Raw genomic sequence first — 25664 nt, 5'->3', positions numbered from 1 at the left:
CACAATCTCTCTCTCTCCATTTTAATAGCCTCACAGGGAAAAATAATCTCTACATTACCGTGTTATGATGAGTGTTATGAGAAAAAAATGCTACATACTACACAGACAGCACCGTCATGGTACAATATGTGTGCTGGGTGTGTGCACATAGGAGTACGCATAGGGAAATCACTTTGCTACACAGCTTTCATTGATTCTGATCCAAACTTTGACTGAATATAAACAAATCAAACAGGAGGTAGATGTAGCCGTACAACACTGGGCATGATTATTTAAATGTTATGGTCGCAAAGGCTATTGCAAGACAGAACAAGTTATTAGAACAGAAACGATATCATATTTCATGATTTTAAAGCAGTTGTCAAAGGGCAACTATGAGTATCTGGGATTCAAAATATACAATATTGTTACACGTGTAATGAATGTGTCCATTTTAATTTTTTCAACAGAATGTTACAATAGGTTTTATATGCATTTACTGTAAAAGTCTAATGCTTTCGATTTAAGTGATATGCTATATTTTTTTAAGAAGCATGGATAAGTTCTACAGCATAACATAAGTTATTCTTTTCTTTTTTTCATTAAACTTTTATTTAATCAGGAGAGCCCATTGAGATAAGGGTCTCATTTTCAATGGTGCCCTATGGACAACAAATTCAACACAAACATTCAAAAAAAAAATTAAAACATAACAATAATAATACAGGATAAAACATTTTTTTACTTCAATTGTTGACCACAATCCATTTTTAAATTGAATCAAAACAATGCAATTCTCATTTAAGAAATTCAACAGACTCCTAAACTGCACTAGCGACACCAGGGAATCAAGACGCAGGTTATTAAAAAAATGAGGGTCATTAAAACTGAAGGCAGATTTACCTAATTCGTCAAGACCCGAGGAACCTTGAGAGTTAATCAACCCTGTGAACGGGTTTGGTAGCTCATGTTTTTATATTTCAACAAACAACAAAGTTAGGTAAGTTGGAAGCTTGTTTAGTAGAGCTTTGTAAACAAAAAGGGAATAGTGGAATTGATCTACGGGGCTTTAATGAGGACCAGCCAACCTTTTGATACAGGATGCAGTTATTCATATTAAAACGAATCACCTGTGATAAAGCAAAGGGCACTATGGTAGACGGCATCCAAAGGTTTAAGAGTAGTGGCTGGTGCATTCTAGTAAATAGTGTTACCATTGTACAGTCAACTTTCCTGCGAGTTTTTGACCATCTGCTTCCTGCTGTTTAGAGTGAGGCAATATCTATAAAAAGAAGTCGACGTTAACTATTTACACTGGTGGGAATAGATCTATATGGATAGGGATACATTTAAATGTTTCTTACAGAAAATTATGAAAAACATAAGCATAACCATGGTAGCAAATGAAAGGGAAAAGTTTGAAGATAATGGAGATCATTCACCAAAAGGTGAATACACAACAGTTCACCTGAAAAGACTGAATCTAACCATAAAACACTTGATTTTATGTGCGTTTTATATTTACTGTACTTCTCGCCACATTTGTTGATAAGGAAATCTGACAATACTCTGGATACATTCAGTAACATATGAGTATTCCGGGAAAATGTAGGGTAGGTGTAGCATAAGACAAGAAAATTACAAAGGTTTGAGTGAGAGGACTAACTGGTGTCTCCAAGTTGCCACACACCTCTCCAAAATGTGCACAGTTCCTGAGCAATTTTAATGCACTTTTATGACTCAAAGAAGAGTCTTCAACTATAAGGGATGGATCGACATTTCCAGAATGGGTATTTGAGATTAAACGGAGCTGGTAAAAATATGTTGAAAATGAATTCAGAAAAATTCAAAATAAATGATATTTAATTACCATAAAAATTCCATGAAAACTGAATAAATATGTAGGCTATAGCAGCCTATAGGTAAATAGTGGTTTCTTCCTTGTCTTCTCTCTCTCTGGCGGTGGTGTGAATGATGAATAACTGTAGTTGTGTGTACAGAGGCCTGTCGGTCAGAGGCTTGACCACTTTGAGCAAGTCAAATCCAACGTAACAAGAACAGCCACAGAGAGAACTCTACCAGGGGTTGCTAAAATTATTGTCCTCAAAACAGTTTTATCGACTTGGGGCTCATGTAGGCCTATGACACACTTGAACTCGTCCTATTCTCTGATTGCTTAACTTACAGAAATGTACTACCTCTATTGCGTATGCAAACAAACTGATCCAACACATGAACCTTATCATCACACCAACAAGATCTAGGATCTAAATTCACTGCATGTCTGCCTTGATGTTTATAAAACTCCACGGGATCCCTCTTGCGCAGTGGAACCCAGAACGATGTGACCACATGGTTACTGTGCTCTCCTTTCACCAACACGAATCGAAGGGCGTTCAAATCACTTAAAATAATCCTCATCATGAACTGTTGCCTAGTCCTACTCATTACTTATTATTACAAATAGAAGATTATCACTTCTCACAATGGTGCTCGTTAGTGAAGTTAGATCAAAGCAGAATCAATATCTAGCAACATCACAATTATGAATTACTATTTTACATAACTGAAATGGATATAAAAGCATAAAGGCTAGCCTACTGTAACAACACCTCAGTCATTTAACGGTGTGTGCAACTAAGCAGGATATATGCTTTGATTAAAACAAAATAGGCTGACAAGAAAGGCTAATAGTTTAACAACATCTCCTTTAATTTGCCCATGAAACAGTAATGCAGGAAGATCTAAATGCATATTCACATGAAACTGATTGAGGTCAAATGATTGGTATGCAGTTTGGACATTTCACCGGTAACACATGAAGAATTCACGATTGACAGTGATGATGGCCTATTTTGAAATTAGGTATGTCAGACTTGGTGTTTGAGGGTGTTAAAAATATACATTTTTCTTCTGACAATATGTGTGGGCTTAGGAAGACGTTTCAATTGGAGGATGCATTTTATGCATATGCCTATTCTACAATGATATTCAATAGGCTACACCTGTCGGTATAAACTTAAATAAGGACATAATTTAAATGTGTTGCACTCCCTCACCTAAAAAAATAGCACTACCCCACTGCACATTGCAATTGATATTCCAACCCTGAGCCCCAGCCTGCTCTGCTCACGATGATTAAAATGTGTTTTATTCTGCCTAACCAATGCTGTGCTGTGTAGGCCTACAATGGCAGTTCAGGAAGAGAATCAAATATTTGTTGTTGATTAAGGACTAGTCTAAAAAAAATGCAATATCTTGCATGCGGACTAGCCTATAGCCTATGTTCTGTTCAGTTTGAGAGGGTGAGCAGGTAGATGAGAAGGAGAGAAGGACCGAAGGTCAACTTTGATAGCTTGCTACTACTATACTAAAGAAAAATATAAACGCAACATGTAAAGTCTTGGTCCCATGTTTCAAGAACTGAAATAAAAGATCCCAGAAATGTCCAATACACACAAAAAGCTTTATTTATCTAAAATTTTGTGCACACATTTGTTTACATCCCTGTTCGTGAGCATTTTTCCTTTGCCAAGATAAACCATCCACCTGACAGTTGTGGCATATCAAGAAGCTGATTAAACAGCATGCTCATTACACAGGTGCACATTGTGCTGGGGACAATAAAAGGCCACTCTAAAATGTGCAGTTTTGTCATAGTGCAACTTTCAGCACCATCAGCTGTCCATTTGTGATTGATTGTGCCGCGACTGGTGCTTCAAGTTTCAGCACCACAATGTAAGTTACTCAAATCTGTCTCATTGTTAGGTCTGTCTCATTGTTAGGTCCACCAGAGCTGAAGCCAGAGAATTTCATGTTAATTTCTCTACCATAAGCTGCCTCCAACGTAATTTTAGAGAATTTACATCCAACCAGTCTCACAACCACAAACCACATGTAACCATGCCAGCCCAGGACCTCCACATCCGGTTACTTCAACTGCGGGATTGTCTGAGACCAGCCACCCGGACAACTGATGAAGCTGAGGAGTATTTCTCTCTGTAATAAAGCCCTTTCGTGGGGAAAAACGAATTCTGATTGGCTGGGCCTGGCTCCCAAGTGGGTGGGCCTATGCCTTCCCAGGCCCATCCATTGTTGCGTCGCTGCCCAGTATTGTGAAATCCATTGATTAGAGCCTAATTTATTTATTTGATTTGACTGATTTCCTTATATGAGTAAAATCTTTGAAATTGTTGCATGTTGCATTTATATTTTTGATCAGTATATAATTTATTTTAATAAAAACAATATTTTTCTTGTCCATGATGCATTTATCAGTTATTGACCTAACAGTGAGACAGATTTGAGTAACTTGTGGTGCTGAAACTTGAAGCAGCAGTCGCGGCACAATCAATTGGAAATGGACAGCTGATGGTGCTGAAAGTAGGCAAATTTTAAGTAGGCATAATTCATTTCAACATCTTCATTTTAATTAGACTCTACTAACAACAAGAGGGATTGGTTGTGAAGAAAAATAAATTGTGTCATTTCTTTGACATTCAGTGGCTGAGCTACAACTTTCTATAGCCGAGTAGGGAAAAAAATGACTTTCACTACCAATTGATTAAGCTATTCACTTTCTGTAAAATAAATGTTTAAACCCAGACAGATTTTAGGGAAACACTTAAAACCTTCTCTCATTGGGTTAAGGAAGAAGAGTAGACAGCAGTTAAAGCTTACATTTTTCTGTGTCGGTAGGTATACTGTCTAACTTTTGGAAGTACCATGCACAGATTCCTAATGACGTCTCAGATTTAATTATTTGCAAACAGGGACAGTTTCGTTGCAAACAAGACACTGATTTTGCATTGGATAAATATAAGATGAACACGTAGGCCTCTCTCTCTGTCCATTACTCTGTAATTTTGGTGATTTGTGTTGTATTAAAACAGATTCTGCCTATATGTAAAATGATGTAGAATCACATGAAATGTTTATATAAGGCTTTTTTCTCTGACCTGCAAATACGACGATAGATTAATTCAAAGCTTTTATTATAAAATAGATCTTTCCACCCCTACTTTTGTCCACAGTGGTCTGTGATCCCACAACCTTCTTGCACGCAGCCCTGTGTGCAATCAAAATTCCTGTAAGCATACCATGTAATGCTCACAGGCAGTGGCGGATTTAGGTATAGGCGACATGGGCAGATGCCCAAGGTAGCATCTTGCCGGGGGCGGCACAGGGCGCCCGCACAAAAACGAGCGCCCTGCACTTCACGTCAATGATATTAACCTTGTTGGTGTGGGCGCCCTGATTCTAGTTTGTGAGCTAGGCAGGCTACTGCCTGGGAAGATCTCCCTCTCAGAAGTACGAGATGGGGAGGGGGGCAGGGGTAGGTTGACCTCAGGTCTCCCACTAGAAGCCCCAGGTAGGGGGGGGAGGGGGAATCTATCAAATAGCGTACCTCTAACTTTGTACAATACTAATGCAATTAGTTGTGCAATTTAGTTTGTGTGTTCTTGTTTGAAGCGCAATCATGTAATAATCAGGTTCTCTTCTTTATAAGTGTGTTTGTGTATTTGTGTGAAATAGGATTTGTGCAGTTTAGTTTTATTTGTGTGTTTTTTATTGGCAATAGGGTGATAGTGTAATAATTGTTATTTTTTTATTTTATTTATATACTATAATTTGTTTCTATTTGTCTTTCTAACATATTTTTTACATTTATGAGTCTTATTTAAAAAAATATTTATATAGTTTTAAATGTTATGATTATTTATTTGTGTTGTTCCAAATGTCTGAATAAAAATTCCAGTTAGTGCAGGATTGTGCTTTTTTTTGTTGGCGGGGGGGCGCTGAAGGGGGGGTTCGCCCAGGGAGCCACAAAGGCTAGAACCGCCGCTGCATACAGAATGAAATACAGTTCCTAAAATGGCATATCTAAGAATCTGGTTTGTCCAAGAAGTGACGCTAAAACGCTAAGGATGTTCTCTGCTATCCATTTTATATTTTAATTATACACTTGGGTATAGTTGGGTAGGGTCATTGTTTTTTTTCTCAAGCATTCAGGGAGGGTTTAGGTAAAATACATTTTGTTGAAGAGTGGGCCATCCATTTTCATTTCAGAGGTCCAATTTTCTCCATGTAACCCTAATTATAAATAACTTTCACTAAGGTACTTTTTTTAGCTCTCCTAGCTGTGCCATTGAGTAACTAGAGGAAGCCCACTTACAGTTGTTTCATTTGGAACACAACCCTGCATCCCGCTATTACCCAATTACTACTGTTTACTCAATCCAAAAATGGTCCATTAAAAATCGCAATCTGGCCATGTTGGTGTAACGCGGGTCGTATAAAGGGGACCAAGGCGCAGCGTGTAGAGTGCTCATACTTTACTTTAATGAAAACACTTAAACAAAAAACAACAAAACGACAGCCAAGAGTTCCGTCAGGTATACTAACAAAACGGAAAACAACTACCCACACCAACACAGGAAAAACAGGCTGCCTAAGTATGGCTTCCAATCAGAGACAACGATAGACAGCTGTCCCTGATTGGAAACCATACCTGGCCAAAACATAGAAAACAAAAACATAGAATGCCCACCCACCTATCACACCCTGACCTAACTAAACAGAGAAAAAACAGCTCTCCTAGGTCAGAGCGTGACAGTTGGCATGATTTGAAAGCCTGTTCTATTTCTTACATGACTAGCTAATCTTACAGTGTTTGGCTTTGACAAGGCAATTCAGAGAAACAGACCGTAATTTTGGTGCGCATAGAAAGGAGTGATGAGCGCAAGTTTTTTAACAATAAACATAGGTTCATTCTGTTCAAAACAACCCAGGGTATGACGACATGTAATCCTGTAACTGTACATCAAACATAGTGATCTTAAACGTTGACAATGTATATGCGTTTTATGATTCGGGGATGTGAAGTGCACGTGGATTGCTTGTATGACATCAAAGTGGTATTTTTTATAATCCTGAACATCTTTCAAAAATACATTTGGTCATCTTAATTTACAGTGACAATGATCAGACAACAAAAAATATGCAAAAGTTACCCAATTAGCGGAAGGGATGGGGCCAACTTCTTGTCGCGATTGGTGCTCAAGCTCAGAACGACTGTCAGTCAAAAACCATACAGTGCAAAGCCAGAACTCTAATGCATGTCTGGTATGTTACTGTACAGCCACTACGTTCCAATTTAGGTGCTTAATAGTGCCCAAATTGGCCATTTTTAACCTGTATACTGGTATGAGTGGAAAGGGTTGAATCTTAGCTTTTTAAGAAGCTCACCAGTAAGTTTTTGTAAACGTTAAATCCTTGTCAATTCAAATGCTCAGATATTTATAGGCGGGAACCCAATCAATGAGAGCACCCTTCAAATAATAAATATGTAGTCCATCTAAAACATTTTTGCAAGAATTATAGAACATATATTTAGTTTTCACCACATTAAATACATGTTTTAAACCAACCAGGGCTTTTTGTAAGGCAACCAAGTCAGATTGCAGCTCTAACAATGGCTGGTCTACAGTTGGGGCAATGGTATAGATTACAGTATTGTCAGCATACAGACTAATTACTAGTTAACAGATATATAAATAATATTGGTCTAACATAGTAAAGAGAAAAGGTCCCAATAACAACCCCTGTGTTACACCTTTCATAATATCCAGGAAACTAAACTAAACACCATCTGAAATCAGTGTCCTGACTGACAGATAATTCTCAAACCACTTACAAGAAACCTGATCCTGGCCTATATCAGTCAACCTTTGAATGGTAATGTGATGGTCAACAGTGTTGAAGGCCTTGGAAAGGTCTATAAATAAGACAGCACAATTATTTTTATTATCTAAGCAATTTAACACATCTGAAACAAGCCTACCAGCTGAAATGGTGATATGTCCAGGCCTATAACCTAATTAAGAATAGAGTTTGAGGTAAAAAAAAGTTATTGGCAAGATCATTTGGAAATTGTATGGTAGTTATCTACAGCGCCTTCAGAAACTATTCAGACCTCTTGACTTTTTCCACATTTTGTTGTGTTACAAGTTGGGATTAAAATGTATTTAATTGTATTTTTTTCCTCACGATCTACACCAAATACTCTGTTAAAGTGGAAGAAAAAAATAAAAGTTCAGATTAATGACAAATAAAACACTAATTCACAGTATCTTGATTAGATAAGTATTCAAACCCCTGAGTCAATACGTGTTAGAATCACCTTTGGCAGCAATTACAGCTGTGAGTCTTTTTAGGTAAGTCTCTAAGAGCTTTGCACACCTGGATTGTACAATATTTTCCCATTGTTCTTTTTAAAACTTATCAAGCTATGTTAAGTTGGTTGTTGATCATTGCTAGACAGCCGTTTTCAAGTCTTGCCATAGATTTTCAAGACAGTTTAAGTTAAAACTGTATCTAGGCCACTCAGGAACATTCAATGTTGTCTTGGTAAGCAACTCCAGTGTATATTTGGCCTTGTGTTTTAGGTTATTGTCCTGCTGAAAGGTGAATTTGTCACCCAGTGTCTGTTGGAAAGCAGAATGAACCAGGTTTTCCTCTAGGATCTTGCCTGTGCTTAGCTTCCAAAATGAATCCCTAGTCCTTGCCGATCATTAGCATATCCACAACATGATTGGGGCGACAGGTGGTTAGAGTGTTGGACTAGTAAGATCGAATCCCTGAGCTGAAAAGGTAAAAATCTGTCATTCTGCCCCTGAACAAGGCAGTTAACCCACTGTCATTGAAAATAATAATTTGTTCTTAACTGACTTGCCTAGTTAAATAAAGATAAAATAAATGATGCAGCCACAACCATGCTTTAAAATATGAAGAGTGGTGCTCAGTGATGTGTTAGATTTTGCTTCACAGATCTTCATTGTAAAGGGTTAAACACTGTTTCCCATGCTTGTTCAATGAACCATAAACAATTCACAAACATGTGGAAAACCTGTGGAACGGTCATTAAGACACTAACAGCTTACAGACGGTATGCAATTAACCTGTTAGGGCTAGGGGGCAGTATTTGCACGGCTGGATAAAAAAATGTACCCGATTTAATCTGGTTACTAATCCTACCCAGTAACTAGAATATGCATATACTTATTATATATGGATAGAAAACACCCTAAAGTTTCTAAAACTGTTTGAATGGTGTCTGTGAGTATAACAGAACTCATTTGGCAGGCAAAACCCTGAGACATTTTCTGACAGGAAGTGGATACCTGATGTGTTGTATTACCTTTAAACCTATGCCATTGAAAAACACAGGGGCTGAGGAATATTTTGGCACTTCCTATTGCTTCCACTAGATGTCACCAGCCTTTACAAAGTGTTTTGAGTCTTCTGGAGGGAGATCTGACCGAACAAGAGCCATGGAACGATGATGGCCCATTAGACACCTGGCGGCGAGTTCATGTTGGGTACCCTCGTTCCAATACGTTATAAAAGAGAATGCATTCGTCCACCTTGAATATTATTCATGTTCTGGTTAAAAAGGCCCTAATGATTTATGCTATACAACGTTTGACATGTTTGAACGAACGTAAATATATTTTTTCCCCTCGTTCATGAAGTGAAGTCCGGCGGGCTTAGATCATGTGCTAACAAGACGGAGATTTTTGGACATAAATGATGAGCTTTTTTGAACAAAACTACATTCGTTATGGACCTGTGATACCTGGAAGTGACATCTGATGAAGAGAATCAAAGGTAATGGATTATTTACATAGTATTTTCGATTTTAGATCTCCCCAACATGACGGCTAGTCTGTATCGCAACGCGTATTTTTCTGGGCGCAGTGCTCAGATTATTGCAAAGTGTGATTTCCCAGTAAGGTTATTTTTAAATCTGGCAAGTTGATTGCGTTCAAGAGATGTAAATCTAAAATTCTTTAAATGACAATATAATATTTTACCAATGTTTTCTAATTTTAATTATTTAATTTGTGGTGCTGACTTGACTTCCGGTTATTGGAGGGAAACGATTTCCTCAACATCAATGCCATAGTAAAACGCTGTTTTTGGATATAAATATGAACTTGATAGAACTAAAAATGCATGCATTGTCTAACATAATGTCCTAGGAGTGTCATCTGATGGAGATTGTAAAAGGTTAGTGCATCATTTTAGCTGGTTTTATGGTTTTGGTGACCCTGTCTTTGAATTGACAAAACATTACACACAACTCTTGTAAATGTACTGTCCTAACATACTCTAAATTTATGCTTTCGCCGTAAAACCTTTTTGAAATCGTAAAACGTGGTTAGATTAAGGAGATGTTTATCTTTCAAAGGGTGTAAAATAGTTGTATGTTTGAAAAATTTGAATTTTGACATTTATTTGGATTCAAATTTGCCGCTCTTGAAATGCACCTGCTGTTGATGGAGTGCACCACGGGTGGGACGCTTGCGTCCCACCTAGCCCATAGAGGTTAAGGTCACAGTTATGAAAACTTAGGACACTACTGAGGCCTTTCTACTGACTCTGAAAAACACCAAAAGAAAGATGCCCAGGGTCCTTGTTCATCTGTGTGAACGTGCCTTAGGCATGCTGCAAGGAGGCATGAGGACTGCAGATGTGGCCAGGGCAATAAATTGCAATGTCCATACTGTGAGATGCCTAAGACAGCGCTACAGGGAGACAGGACGGACAGCTGATCATCCTCACAGTGGCAGACCACGTGTGTAACAACACCTGCACAGGATTGGTACATCCGAACATCACACCTGCGGGACAGGTACAGGATGGCAACAACAACTGCCCGAGTTACACCAGGAATGCACAATCCCTCCATCAGTGCTCAGACTGTCCTCAATAGGCTGAAAGAGGCTGGACTGAGGGCTTGTAGGCCTGTTGTAAGGCAGGTCCTCACCAGACATCACCGGCAACAATGTCGCCTATGGGCACAACCCCACCGTCGCTGGACCAGACAGGACTGGCAAAAAGTGCTCTTCACTGATGAGTCACGGTTTTGTCTCATCAGGGGTGATGGTCGGATTTGCATTTATCGTCGAAGGAATGAGCGTTACACCGAGGCCTGTACTCTGGAGCGGGATCGATTTGGAGGTGGAGGGTCCGTCATGGTCTGGGGCGGTGTGTCACAGCATCATCGGACAGAGCTTGTTGTCATTGCAGGCAATCTCATCGCTGAGCGTTACAGGGACGACATCCTCCTCCCTCATGTGGTATCCTTCCTGCAGGTTCATCCTGACATGACCCTCCAGCATGAAAATGCCACCAGTCATACTGCTCGTTCTGTTCGTGATTTCCTGTAAGACAGGAATGTCAGTGTTCTGCCATGGCCAGCGAAGAGCCCGGATCTCAATCCCGTTGAGCACATCTGGGACCTGTTGGATGGGAGGGTGAGGGCTAGGGCCATTCCCTCCCAGAAATGTCTGGGAACTTGCAGGGTGCCTTGGTGGAAGAGTGGGGTAACATCTCACAGCAATAACTGGCAAATCTGGTGCAGTCCATGAGGAGGTGCACTGCAGCACTTAATGCAGCTGGTGGCCACACCAGATACTGACTGTTACTTTTGATTTTGACCCCCTGTTGTTCAGGGACACATTATTCAATTTCTGTTAGTCACATGTCTGTGGAACTTGTTCAGTTTATGTGTCAGTTGTTGAATCTTATGTTCATACACATATGTACACATGTTACATTTGCTGAAAATAAATGCAGTTGACGTGAGAGGACATTTCTTTTTTGCTGAATTTAGTTGGTTTTCAGTTCAACATCTGTTTAGAATCTGGGAATGTCAGTCCTGGACTCATAGCTACGTGTTCCACGTTTTCATTGAGTCTGAAATAGGGTACTTGTTATTTGGTCATTGGCCCAATTTTACTGCAAGGAATTCTAATTGGTCAACCACAGGCAAGGGCTGGGGGTTATAAATTACACCCTTTCACTTTGTTCTGTGGAGAGAATCACTGAGGACAGGGAAGAAATTACCATCTATTTCCAAGCATGATTTGTCCTCTTTGAATAAACCTATTTTCCTCCCCCTGATTTGCCTTGGGGTCTGTGTTATTGAAGAGTATCATCAACTGCTGACACAATCATCGATCAAGCAAGAAGATTCACCTCTTATGTTCAAACACACATGGATGAAGAAGATGTAGATGCCAATGACACTGCCATGGTGGAAGGTCTTGGACCTGGAGAAAGAGCCATCCCGTTGGATTTTGAATAACCACAAGAGTGGCCAGGTCAACCCTTCTTGCCTGGGTTAAGAGCAACAGACTGGTATAAGCTTCAGCAGGAAGACCCACATCTCTCAGTGGTAATAGCTGTTTTGAAGACGATGAGAAGACTAGTGAGAAACAAAGGATGGAAGAGCCAACGGAAGTCAGGTTAATGCTCAGAGAATGGGATAAGTTTGTTCTCAGAGAAGGCTTGATAATTTCAAGACCAGCATGGAGAACATTTCTTCCAAATGGTAATACCCATAAATCACAGGCAATGCGCTCTAGAAGGTATCCATGAGGAAAGGGGACACTTCTGTACTGAGAACTCAGGATCTTACAAGGGTCTGCTTCTTCTGGCCTAGAATGGATTTTGAAGAGGACAAGAAGTGTATGTCTGAGGTCCATGATGCGCAAGGGTAGAGTGCAAAAAGCTGCAAGCCTAGTGAATATCAAAACATCTATGCCCCTAGAACTAGTCTGTATAGATTTTCTCTCACTTGAACCTGACAATTCAGACACCAGAAACATCTTAGTAAAGTTAGATAATTTTACAAAAAACTATCCCTACTATAGACCAAACCCACCAGACAGTAGCCAGAGATTTTGGGACAATTTGATTTTAAATTATGGATTTTCTCAGACGATTCACTGTGACGAGGGTGCCAATTTTGAGTCTGAGTTGATAGCAGAATTATGCTCCATTGCTGGCGTCAAATCACAAAACAACCCTTTATCACCCTTGTGGTAATACTGTTGAGCGCTTTGTGGTAAACCGTGGGGTGTTGGGTTGAGCATGCAAAGATTGACACAGAGAGAGGGAGGCTTTAGTCCGCAAAAACAACTTTACTAAGACAGAAAATAAACATAAAGAAAATCACTGAGGTTTGGCTCGGTCCGTCTTTTCTCCTTTCGCTTGGTGTCGGTCTCTCCCCCTTCTCTCTCGCGGTGTGCCACCGTGCTCCTTTTATTTGGCCTCCACGGCCGGTTGGCAATTTCCTTTAAATACCTCCACTTAGAGCTGTCGGTGTCGGGGTGCCCAGCTCCGGTATTCCCAGCAGAGGGAGTCAACATCGCCTCACGTACCTCCCCTCTATTACTAGACCTTCTGGGATACCACAGCTTCAAAATGACTTTATTGGACATGTTAGGCACACTGAGTGACAAGAGAAAAGGAGAGTGGAGGCATTATGTGAAACCCCTATTGCATGCATACAATTGCACTCGCAATGACACAACAGGTGAGACTCCATTCTTTCTCATGTTTGGGCGACAAGCTTGGTTATCCATTGACCTTTGTTTTGGACTGAATCCAGCTGGCAACAATGCAACCACACACCAGAACTACACTAAACAGCTAAGAAGACAATTGAAGTACGCTTACGAGTTGGCTGTGAAATCTACAAAGAGTCAGAGGGCCAGCAAATGCAGTTGGGACTCAAAAGTGATAGCATCGACAATCACTGAAGGTGACAGAATGCTCATCAGGAAGAAGTGCATTTGAGGGAAACAAGTTATCTGAAGTTCTAAGCTGACATATGGAATTTTTTCAAGATGGTCATACATCTTAACATACATATTTTTAAAACTAATCTAATCTGTTGGTAGTTGGATTTATTGCACCTATTACTTAGTTGTTGAGTTTATATGATACAGTGCATTCAGAATGTATTCAGACCTCCTGACTTTTTCCACATTTTGTTACGTTATAGCCTTAATCTAAAATGGATTAAATATATTTTTTCTCTAATTAATCTACGCACAATACCCCATAATGACAAAGCAAAAACAGGTTTAGCATTATTAGCAAATTTGTTACAAATAAAAAACAGAAATACCTTATTTACATAAGTATTCAGACGCTTTGCAATGGGATTCAAAATTGAGCTCAGGTGAATCCTGTTTCCATTGATCATCCTTGAGATGTTTCTACAACTTCATTCGAGTCCACCTGTGGTAAATTCAGTTGATTGGAAATGATTTGGAAAGGCACACAGCTGTCTATATACGGTCCTACAGTTGACAGTGCACCTTTATTTAACCATGTAGGCCAGTTGAGAACAAGTTCTCATTTACAACTGCGACCTGGCCATGATAAAGCAAAGCAGTGCGACACAAACAACAACACAGAGTTACACACGGAATAAACAAACGTACAGTCAATAACACAATAGGAAAAAATCTATATACAGGGTGTGTAAATTAGGTAAGATTATGGAGGTAAGGCAATAAATAGGCCGTAGTGGCGAAGTAATTACAATTTAGCAATTAAACACTGGAGTGATAGATGTGCAGAAGATGAATGTGCAAGTAGAGATACTGGGGTGCAAAGGAGCAAAAAAAATGAAATAAATAATATGGGGATGAGGTAGTTGGATGGGCTATTTAGAGATGTGTTATGTACAGGTGCAGTGATCTGTGAGCTGCTCTGACAGCTGATGCTTAATTAAGCTAGGGGGCAGTATTTGCACGGCCGGATAAAAAACGTACCCGATTTAATCTGGTTACTACTCGTGCCCAGTAACTAAAGTATGCATATAATTAGTAGATTTGGATAGAAAACACTCTAAAGTTTCTAAACTGTTTGAATGGTGTCTGTGAGTATAACAGAACTCATATGGCAGGCCAAAACCTGAGAAGATTCCATGCAGGAAGTGGAAATCTGATTTGTGGAATCACCTTCAACACTTTGCCTATGAAACACACCGTGAGTTAGGATTCATTTAGCACTTCCTAAGGCTTCCACTAGATGTCAACAGTCTTTACAAAGTGGTTTGAGTCTTCTATGGTAGAAACTGACCGAAAGAGAGGCTTGGAAAGTTGGTCATAGAGGGAGGGCCATTACTACTATGACGCGGGCGCACATGGGTACCCTTTTGTTCCGAAACGTTTAGTAAGACAATGCAATCGTCCGCCTTGAATATTACTGAAGCTCTGATTGAAAAAGGCCCTAAAGATTTATGTTATACAACGTTTGACATGTTTGAACGAACGTAAATATATATTTTTTGCACATTCGTGACGACAAGTCCGGCGCGCCTCGTACGTTATGAGTAGCCTTCGGAACGTGCTAACAAGAAGGAGCTATTGGGACATAAATTATTAACTTTTTCAAACCAAACTACATTTGTTGTGGACCTGGGATGCCTGGAAGTGCCTTCTGATGAAGATAATCAAAGGTAAGGGAATATTTACAATAGTATATTTGATTTTAGATGGTTCCAAGATGGCGCTAACCTGTTTCGCCTAGCCTATTTTTCTGAGCATAGCATGTTGTTTATTGCATAGTGTGATTTCCCAGTAAAGTTATTTTTAAATCTGGCAATGCGGTTGCATTCACGAGATGTTAAGCTATAATTCTTTGAATGACAATATTAAATAAAAAATTTAAAATTGAATTGTAATTTTGTAAATTGTAGCGCTGATTCACCGGAAGCATTTGAGGGAAGATATTTTCTGAATGTCACGCGCCGATGTAAATTGCTGTTTTTATATATAAATATGAACTTTATCGAACAAAAAATGCATGTATTGTGTAACATGGTGTCCTAGGAGTGTCATCTGATGAAGATTGTCAAAGGTTAGTGCTGCATTTAGCTGTGTTTTGGGTATTTGTGATGCATTCTAGTTGCTTTGAAAATGGCAGTGTGATTACTTTTGGCTGGGTACTCTCCTAACATAATCTAATGTTTTGCTTTTGCAGTAAAGCCTTTTTGAAATCGGACAACGTGGTTCGATTCAGGAGAGGTGTATCTATAAAATGGTGTAAAATAGTCATATGTTTGAGAAATTGAAGTTATAGCATTTATGAGGTATTTGTTTTTCGCGCGACGTGATTCCACTGGCTGTTGACTAGGGTGGGACGCAAGCGTCCCAGTTTCACAGACAGGTTAAAGTTAGTGAGGGAGATATGATTCTCCACCTTCAGTGATTTTTGCAGTGCGTTCCAGTCATTGGCAGCAGAAAACTGGAAGGAAAGGCAGCCAAAGGAAGTGTTGGCTTTGGGGATGACCAGTGAAATTTTCCTGCTGGAGCGCGTGCTACGGGTGGATACTGCTATGGTGACCAGTGAGCTGAGATAAGGCGGGGTTTTACCTAGCAAAGACTTATAGTTGACCTGGAGCCAGTGGGTTTGGTGACAAATATGAAGCAAGGGCCAGCAACGAGAGCATACAGGTCGCAGTGGTGGGTAGTATATGGGGCTTTGGTGACAAAACGGATGGCACTGTGATAGACTACATCCAGTTTGCTGAGTAGAGTGTTGAAGGCTACTTTATAAATGACATCGCCAAAGTCAAGGATCGGTAGGATAGTCAGTCTTGCGAGGGTATGTTTGGCAGCATGAGTGAATGATGCTTTATTGTGAAATAGGAAGCCAATTCTGGATTTAATTTTTGGATTGGAGATGCTTAATGTGAGTCTAGAAGGAGAGTTTACAGTCTAACCAGACGGAAGTAGTCTGTTGTAGCCCCCTCGGATGGTTACGTTGGCAACATATTTCCATGACAGACTGACCAAGTAAATCCAGGTAAAAGCTATGCTCCCTTATTGATATCACCTGTTAAATCCTCTCCAATCAGTGTAGATGAATGGGAGGAGACAGGTTAAAGACGCATTTTTAAGGCTTTAGACAATTGATACATTGTTATGTGTGTCATTCAGAGGGTAAACGGGCAAGACAAAAGATTTAAGTGCCTTTGAAAGGGATATGGTAGTAGGTGCCAGGTGCACAAGTTTGAGAGTATGTCAAGAACAGCACCACTACTGTTTTTTTTATGCTCAACCGTCTCCCATGTGTATCAAGAATGTTCCATTCAAAGGACAACCAGTCAACTGCCGAAAGCATTGGAGTCAACATGGGCCAGCATCCCTGTGGAACGCTTTCGACACCTTGTAGAGTCCAAATTGAAGCTGTTCTGATGGCAAAATGGGGTACAACTCAGTATTAGGAAGGTGTTTTGTACACTCAGTGTATGAAATGCATTGTTATACAGAGTTTAAAGATAACATATAAACCATACAAAAACCATGTCTCTGTTGCTAACAAACAGTCATGGGTGGTAACTACAATTCACCAGAAAAGGCAAGGAGCTCTGGGAAATATGAAAATGAGGTAGACTCAATTCTCAAGTTGAATTGCATGTTCACTCAACCTAAAATTCAAAGTTGAATGAACATACAATTCAACTTGAGAATGTACAGTTGAAGTCGGAAGTTTACATACACTTAGGTTGGAGTCATTAAAACTTGTTTTTCAACCACTCCACAAATTTCTTGTTAACAAACTATAGTTTTGGCAAGTCGGTTAGGACATCTACTTTGTGCATGACACAAGTAATTTTTCCAACAATTGTTTACAGACAGGTTATTTCACTTATAATTCACTGTATCACAATTCCAGTGGGTCAGAAGTTTACATACACTAAGTTGACTGTGCCTTTAAACAGCTTGGAAAATTCCAGAAAATGATGTCATGCTTTAGAAGCTTCTGATAGGCTAATTGACATAATTTGAGTCAATTGGAGGTGTACCTGTAGATGTATTTCAAGGCCTACCTTCAAACTCAGTGCCTCTTTGCTTGACATCATGGGAAAATCAAAAGAAATCAGCCAAGACCTCAGAAAAAAATTGTAGGACTCCACAAGTCTGGTTATAATCATTGGGAGCAATTTCCAAACGCCTGAAGGTATTACGTTCATCTGTACAAACAATAGTATGCAAGTATAAACATCTTGGGACCACACAGCCATCATACCGCTCAAGAAAGAGACGCATTCTGTCTCCTAGAGATGAACGTACTTTGGTGCAAAAAGTGCAAATCAATCTCAGAACAACAGCAAAGGACCTTGTGAAGATGCTGGTGGAAACAGGTACAAAAGTATCTACATCCACAGTAAAACGAGTCCTATATCGACATAACTTGAAAGGCTGCTCAGCAAGGAAGAAGCCACTGCTCCAAAACCGCCATAAAAGAAGCCAGACTACAGTTTGCAACTGCACATGGGGACAAAGATCTGGCCTGATGAAACAAAAATAGAACTGTTTGGCCATAATGACCATTGTTATGTTTGGAGGAAAAAGGGGCAGGGTTGCAAGCCGAAGAACACCATCCCAATCGTGAAGCACGGGGGTGGCAGCATCATGTTGTGGGGGGGCTTTGCTGCAGGAGGGACTGGTGCACTTCACAAAATAGATGGCATCATGAGGAATTGAAAATTATGTGGATAATTGAAGCAACATCTCAGGACATCAGTGAGGAAGTTAAAACTTGGTCGCAAATGGGTCTTCCAAATGGACAATGACCCAAAGCATACTTCCAAAGTTGTTGGAAAATGGCTTAAGGACAACAAAGTTAAGGTATTGGAGTGGCCATCACAAAGCCCTGACCTCAAGCTTATATAAAATTTGTGGGCAGAACTGAAAAAGCGTGTGCGAGCAAGGATGCCTACAAACCTGACTTAGTTACACCAGCTCTGTCAGGATGAATGGGCCAGAATTCACCCAACTTATTGTGGGAAGCTTGTGGAAGTCTACCCGAAACGTTTGACCCAAGTTAAACAATTTAAAGGCAATGCTACCCAATTCTAATTGAGTGTATGTAAACTGCTGACCCACTGGGAATGTGATGAAAGAAATAAAAGATGAAAAAAATCATTATCTCTTCTAGTATTCTGACATTTCTCATTCTTAAAACAAAAAGTGGTGATCCTAACTGACCTAAGACAGGGAATTTTTACTCTGATTAAATGTCAGGAATTGTGAAAAACTGAGTTTAAATGTATTTGGCTGAGGTGTATGTAAACTTCCAACTTTAACTGTATGTAAGTTCAGCTATAAGCCCTAATGTTGAGCAAACTCACAAACCTATTGCAGCTGGTTGCCATACAATTGTACATTATATCAACATATATTTTTTAACAGTGTGGTACTACAGTCATACCTGTCTCACAGTGACGTCCCGTAAAGCCTGAGGGGCAGATGCAGGTGTTGGGTGACACACAGGTACCTCCGCTCCTACACCCCTCCTCACAGAATGCTGGAAAGAGAGAGATACAGACAAAGTAGAGAGAGAGAGACAGAAAGAGAAACAGAGAGAAGCAGTGTGAGAAATTGAGAGAGAAAAGGGAGAAAAACAGAAAGAAACAGCCAGTGCAAGAGTTTAATTCTCACACATATATATCACAAACACAATCCTACTGTGAACACCATTTTGTTCTGTTCTATTTAGCAGCATTGGTTTTTGTGGCTCAAATGACCAGTCCCTCACTGTGCATTACCTCCACCACACACAACCCTATTCTCAAACTTTAAATGGGTAAGAAGCCCGGCTTGCCGGCTTGGCCCTGGGCATGGAATGTGAGCCGCCTAGCGGGCCATTTTTGCTAAGCAGAACGCACGCACAGGTGTAAACCCATTCTAAAAATAATGCCCTCCAGCATTTTCCAAGGTCACCATTACTCTCCATGGGGAGGAATAGTTTTAGTTTCTATGCATTCTCAGTAGGGGGTGAGATGGGGCTTTGTGGGTCCCACTTTCTGTGTGTGTGTGTTTTGTCATGTATGTGTGTGAGAGAAAACGTGTCTGTGTGGATGTGATCTTCACAACCCCCCAGTTGATGGATTGCAAAGCACAATGTGAAACTCACTGTGACTTGTGCTGTGAATGTACAAGACGTGATCGCTCGCTCTCATTTTTCGTATGGTTGGCCTTAGTGGGAATCTGCAAGCCCCATGCTCTACCAACTGAGCCACAGCGAGCTAGCTAGCTAGCTAGATAGCTAGCTAGCTAGATAGATAGATAGAAAAAAGGGCATGGTAGTGTTGTGTGTGTTTTACTGTGTGTGTGTGTGTGTGTGTGTGTGTGTGTGTGTGTGTGTGTGTGTGTGTGTGTGTGTGTGTGTGAGAGAGAGAGAGAGAGAGGGAGAGAGTCGGAGGCCAACACACACTGCACAAACACATAGGTCCCCTCGCTTTGGTTTATGAGTCCAATAAACATCCATTTGCTCACATAATGATCACACCTGTCTCGTTATAAAAGCGTGCTAAATATACAAACTGATACATAAGTGCAATAAATAACCACGCAGCACTGTGCCAAAACCCATTAGTGATGTTCATTTGACTGGATCCCCTGATAAAGAAGTTATTTCAGGCACCTCATTAAGAGCCTGATTGTACTAATACACCTCACAATTAAGAATGAATTAGACTGAGTCAATATAAGTGTATCTACTTCTCTAATTATCATTTTACTGCAATCAGCATAAAGGGGGTGTAAGGTAGAGATTCTCTCCTCCACAGCAGCTCCAGTGACCTTCAGCTCAACCATCCCACTGCCTAACTGAGCCTGTTGCTGATTCACTACTTTTGGAGACATGCTTATAATCACAAATTTGCTATTTGACTTTCGATTAGAGTCCTAGTTTGCCTTCCAGCACCGGGTAGTATAGGAATCATCCCGGCTCCTTGAGATCCTTGAGCTTCCAAGGATCCATTTGGGATGCGGAAACATCAAAGATGGTGTGCTAAAGGAAATTCCTGTAATTCCAGGTTCCTCCAAATCCACCAAATGAATAACAGCATTACGATTCCACGCTAGGAAATTGAATTGACTTAATTAGTGCTGGGATGACTGTTGTACATCCCTTTAATGTGCTGTATTAAGAGATCATCAGCCCTCTTCATAACGATCCTTCTCTAATTGGGAGCACAAATCTCATTAAGGGGACGAACGGAGAGAGCAAAGCCAAGCCCGACCGACTCGCTCTGTTCAAAAAAAATATCTCAGAATAGTGCAGGGAGAGCATGGTCACATGTTATAGAGTGGTCCTGGATACATTATCAGAAATACAGTCATCAGTACTAATGGAGGCGCATCAGCGGTCATTTAGATAATGGAAGTCAAGCTCCTTACTCTTAGCCTACATGCTTTGGCGGGTGACACCTCAGTAGTGGTCCGGTCAGGAGGAGACCTACATGGTCTGAATACCTACAGTACCAGTCAAAAGTATGGAAACACCTACTCATTTAAGGGTTTTTGTTTATTTTTACTATTTTCTGCATTGTATAATAACTACAAAACTATGAAATAACACAAAGGTAATCATGAGGTAAGCCAAAAAGTGTTAAACAAATCAAAATATATTTTCTATTTGAGATTCTTCAAAGTAGCCACCATCTGCCTTGATGACAGCTTTGCAAACTGTGTGCATTCTCTCAACCAGTCACCTGGAATGCATTTCAATTAACAGATGTGCCTTGTTAAAAGTTAATTTGTGGAATTTCTTAATGCATTTGAGCCAATCAGTTGTGTTGTGACAAGGTAGGGGTGGTATACAGAAGATAGCCCTATTTGGTAAAAGACCAAGTCCATATTATGACAAGAACAGCTCATATAACATACAGCTCATATAACACCTCCGATAAATCCACTATAATTGAGAATTTCAACAAGCATTTTTCTACGGCTGGCCATGCTTTCCACCTGGCTACCCCTACAGTGGTCAACAGCACTGCACCCCCCACAGCTACTCGCCCAAGCCTTCCCCATTTCTCCTTCTCCCAAATCCAGTCAGCTGATGTTCTGAAAGAGCGGCAACATCTGGACCCCTACAAATCAGCCGGGCTAGACAATCTGGACCCTTTCTTTCTAAAATGATCTGCCGAAATTGTTGCAACCCCTATTGCTAGCCTGATCAACCTCTCATGTCATCTGAGATTCCAAAAGATTGGAAAGCAGCTGCTGTCATCCCTCTCTTCAAAGGAGGGGACACTCTTGACCCAAACTGCTACAGACCTATATCTATCCTACCCTGTCTTTCTAAGATCTTCGAAAGCCAAGTCAACAAACAGATTACCGACCATTTTGAATCCCACCGCACCTTCTCCGCAATGCAATCTGATTTCAGAGCTTGTCATAGGTGCACCTCAAACACGCTCAAGGTCCAAAACGATATCGTAACTGCCATCGATAAGAAACAATACTGTGCTGCAATATTCATTGACCTGGCCAAGGCTTTCGACTCTGTCAATCACCACATCCTCATCGGCAGACTCAATAGCATTGGTTTCTCAAATGATTGATTCGCCTGGTTCACCAACTACTTCTCTGATAGAGTTCAATGTGTCAAATCAGATGGCCTATTGTCCGGGCCTCTGGTAGTCTCTATGGGGGTGCCACAGGGTTCAATTCTTGGGCCAACTCTTTTCTCTGTATACATCAATGATGTCGCTCTTGCTGCTGGTGAGTCTCTGATCCACCTCTACGCAGACGACACCTTTCTGTATACTTCTGGCCCTTCCTTGGACACTGTGTTAACAACCCTCCAGACGAGCTTCAATGCCTTCAATAAGAGGAAGGGACTTACTTGGGCCAAGAAACACGAGCAATGGACATTAGACTGGTGGAAATCTGTCCTTTGGTTAAATGAGTCCAAATTTTAGATTTTTGGTTCCAACCGCCGTGTCTTTAAGAGATGCAGAGTAGGTGAATGGATGATCTCCACATGTGTGGTTCCCACTGTGAAGCATGGAGGAGGAGGTATGATGGTGTTTTGCTGGTGACACTGTCTATGATTTATTTAGAATTCAAGGCACACTTAACCAGCATGGCTACCACAGCATTTCTGCAGTAATGCGCCATGCCATCTGGTTTGCGCTTAGTGGGGCTATCATATGTTTTTCAACAGTACAATGACCCAAAACACACCTCCAGGCTGTGTAAGGGCTATTTGACCAAGCAGGAGAATGATGGAGTGCTGCATCAGATGACCTGGCCTCCACAATCACCCGATAGTCACAGTGAAGCATACAAAGACATTCTAGACGATTCTGTGCTTCAAACTTTGTGGCAACACTTTGGGGAAGGCCTTTTAATGTTTCAGCATGATAATGCCCCCGTGCACAAAGCGAGGTCCATACAGAAATGGTTTGTCGAGATCAGTGTGGAAGACCTTCACTGGCCTGCACAGAGCCCTGACCTCAACCCCACCGAATACCTTTGGAATGAATTGGAACGCCAACTGTGGGCCTATTTCCCCAGCATAAGTGCCCGACCTCACCGATGCTCTTGTGGCTAAATGGAAGTAAGTCCCCGCAGCAATGTTCCAACATCTAGTGTAAAGCCCTCCCAGAAGAGTGGAGGCTGTTATGGCAGCAACGGGGCAACTAACTCCATGTTAATGCACATGATTTTGGAATGAGATTTTCGACGAGCAGGTGTCCCACATACTTTTGGTCATGTAGTGTATTTGATTTAGAATTTTAAGACCCCTTGAAGTATCAAAAGAAAATACTGTATGTAAAAACTATATTTGGCCTTACTGCTATTAGCCCATACAAACGTATAGAACAACAGACTCACTACATGGAACAACAGAGTCCCCCACCCCAAAAAAACTAAAGGAAGTTTATTCTGAAGTGTCTGTCCTATATCTGAGAGACAAAAGAAAGATCAGGAAACATTTATGTATTTAACCTATTTTTTATTTTTTACTTCCATACATTTCTTCAACTGCTAACGGGGTACCTTCAGATGAGTCTTGTGAGGCCTGTCGGCGTCCTAGAGCAAAACAACTGACATGTATGTGTTCGTGAGAGTCTCATCTTTCCATAGAGAGAACATAATATGTCAAACCGTTTGGACGCTAAAGACAATTCTGTGAGAAGACCGATTTTCGGGTTGTCTCATGGTGTGACAAACACAGCTCTACCTCTGTCACCTGTCACTGCAGACGCAGAAGTGCGACTTAAGCAGATATCTCTAGCTTAAACTGACGGCATTATATGAGACGACCGGGTCAAATCGGTCTATTGTAGCAAAATATGAAAGTGTTTTTTGCATTGGATAAAAGTAGAGACTCAGAGCTACAAAATGGTATATCATACACTACAGTTGAGGAACAATGAGAAAGTAACTTTGCTTTGAAAGTTGATAAACTTGTAAACTCACTTTTGAGAAAATGGCCTTTGAATGTTTTGGTACTACTACTGGAGAGCTCTTCTTTGTCTAGACCCATTCAGCATCGTTCATACCCTCTTAAGCTTTAGCCCCGCCCATCTCTTTAAGGGTTGATCTGAGCGTTCTGTACTAACAACAGCAGTCAAGCACCCAAGCTAACTTGCTAGCTACTTCCAGACATAAATGAGGTGACAGCTCACTGAATATTAGTCGCCCTATGAGAGCTGGTTAGGCTGTTATGTTATCCAGAGCATTGGTGACTGCAACTGTGAGGTCAGATTGTCCGTTAGTATATTCATAGCGTTTCGCTCTCGGCGCGTTCAGAGCGCACAATGGACGCTCTGGCCGATGAGTAGGGTTAATCCGAACGCTCTGACCTCACAATGGAAGTCAAGCACCTAAGTTAACTGGCTAACATTGGCTAGCTTGCTATCTATTTCCAGTCACATAATGAGAGAACACCCCACTCTGACCATTTTACTCGCCCTAGCAGAGCTGTTTAGGCTGTTTTAATTGTTATCCAGAGTGTTGGGGACTGTAACTGTGCTGCTGGCAACAATTAAATTACGCTTTTTGCCGACGTTTGCTGACACCAGCCATATTCAACGGGTGTTGAGCGTTTGATGAATTTACAGTTATTCTGCGCTATGGCACACTTTTTGTTAACCTGTTAGGGCTAGGGGGCAGTATTGAAACGGGTGGATAAAAAACGTACCCGATTTAATCTGGTTACTACTCCTGCCCAGTAACTAGAATATGCATATAATTATTGGCTTTGGATATAAAACACTCCAAAGTTTCTAAAACTGTTTGAATGGTGTCTGTGAGTATAACAGAACTCAAATGGCAGGTCAAAACCTGAGAGATTCCTTTACAGGAAGTGGCCTGTCTGACCATTTATTGTCTTTCTTTGACATCTCATTCCATTACAAAGGATCTCTGTGGTAACGTGACACTTCCCACGGCTCCAATAGGCTCTCAGAGCCCGGGGAAAAACCTGAATGTCGTCATTCCAGCCCCAGGCTGAAACACATTATCGCCTTTCTCAAGTGGCCGATCAAGGGACTGTGGGCTTAGGCACGTGCACTGGCCGCCCCCGTCTTTGTGATTTTTCCTTTGTTTACCGAAAAGGAGATTCCCGGTCAGAATATTATCGCTTTTTTACGAGATAAATTGCATAAAAATTGATTTTAAACAGCGGTTGACATGCTTCGAAGTACGGTAATGGAATATTTAGAATTTTTTTGTCACGAAATGCGCCATGCGCGCGACCCTGATTTACCATTTCGGATAGTTTCTGGAACGCACGAACAAAACGCCGCTATTCGGATATAACGATGGATTATTTTGGACCAAACCAACATTTGTTATTGAAGTAGCAGTCCTGGGAGTGCATTCTGACGAAGACAACAAAAGGTAATCAAACTTTTGTAATAGTAAATCTGATTTTGGTGAAGGCTAAACTTGCCGGGTGTCTAAATAGCTAGCCCGTGATGGCTGGGCTATGTACTTAGAATATTGCGAAATGTGCTTTCACCAAAAAGCTATTTTAAGACATGTAGCTAGCTAGCTAGGTAAACA

General features: G+C 40.7%; 1 protein-coding gene across 1 annotated transcript in view; it reads right to left on the bottom strand.

Annotated features, from left to right (window-relative positions):
- LOC106561902 (protein kinase C-binding protein NELL1) overlaps positions 1 to 25664 on the bottom strand; it is a 502584-nt gene that overhangs the window by 40426 nt on the left and 436494 nt on the right. Inside the window, exon 15 of the mRNA XM_014126233.1 lies at positions 19066 to 19161. Within this exon, the coding sequence (XP_013981708.1) occupies positions 19066 to 19161 (96 nt within the window). The remainder of the gene's footprint in view (positions 1 to 19065; positions 19162 to 25664) is intronic.

This window comes from Salmo salar, chromosome ssa11, assembly GCF_905237065.1.
Source record: "Salmo salar chromosome ssa11, Ssal_v3.1, whole genome shotgun sequence".
In the NCBI taxonomy this organism is placed as follows: Eukaryota; Metazoa; Chordata; class Actinopteri; order Salmoniformes; family Salmonidae; genus Salmo; species Salmo salar.
The sequence above is the reverse complement of the archived record's forward strand: the minus strand, read 5'-3'. Positions and strand labels throughout refer to the sequence as shown.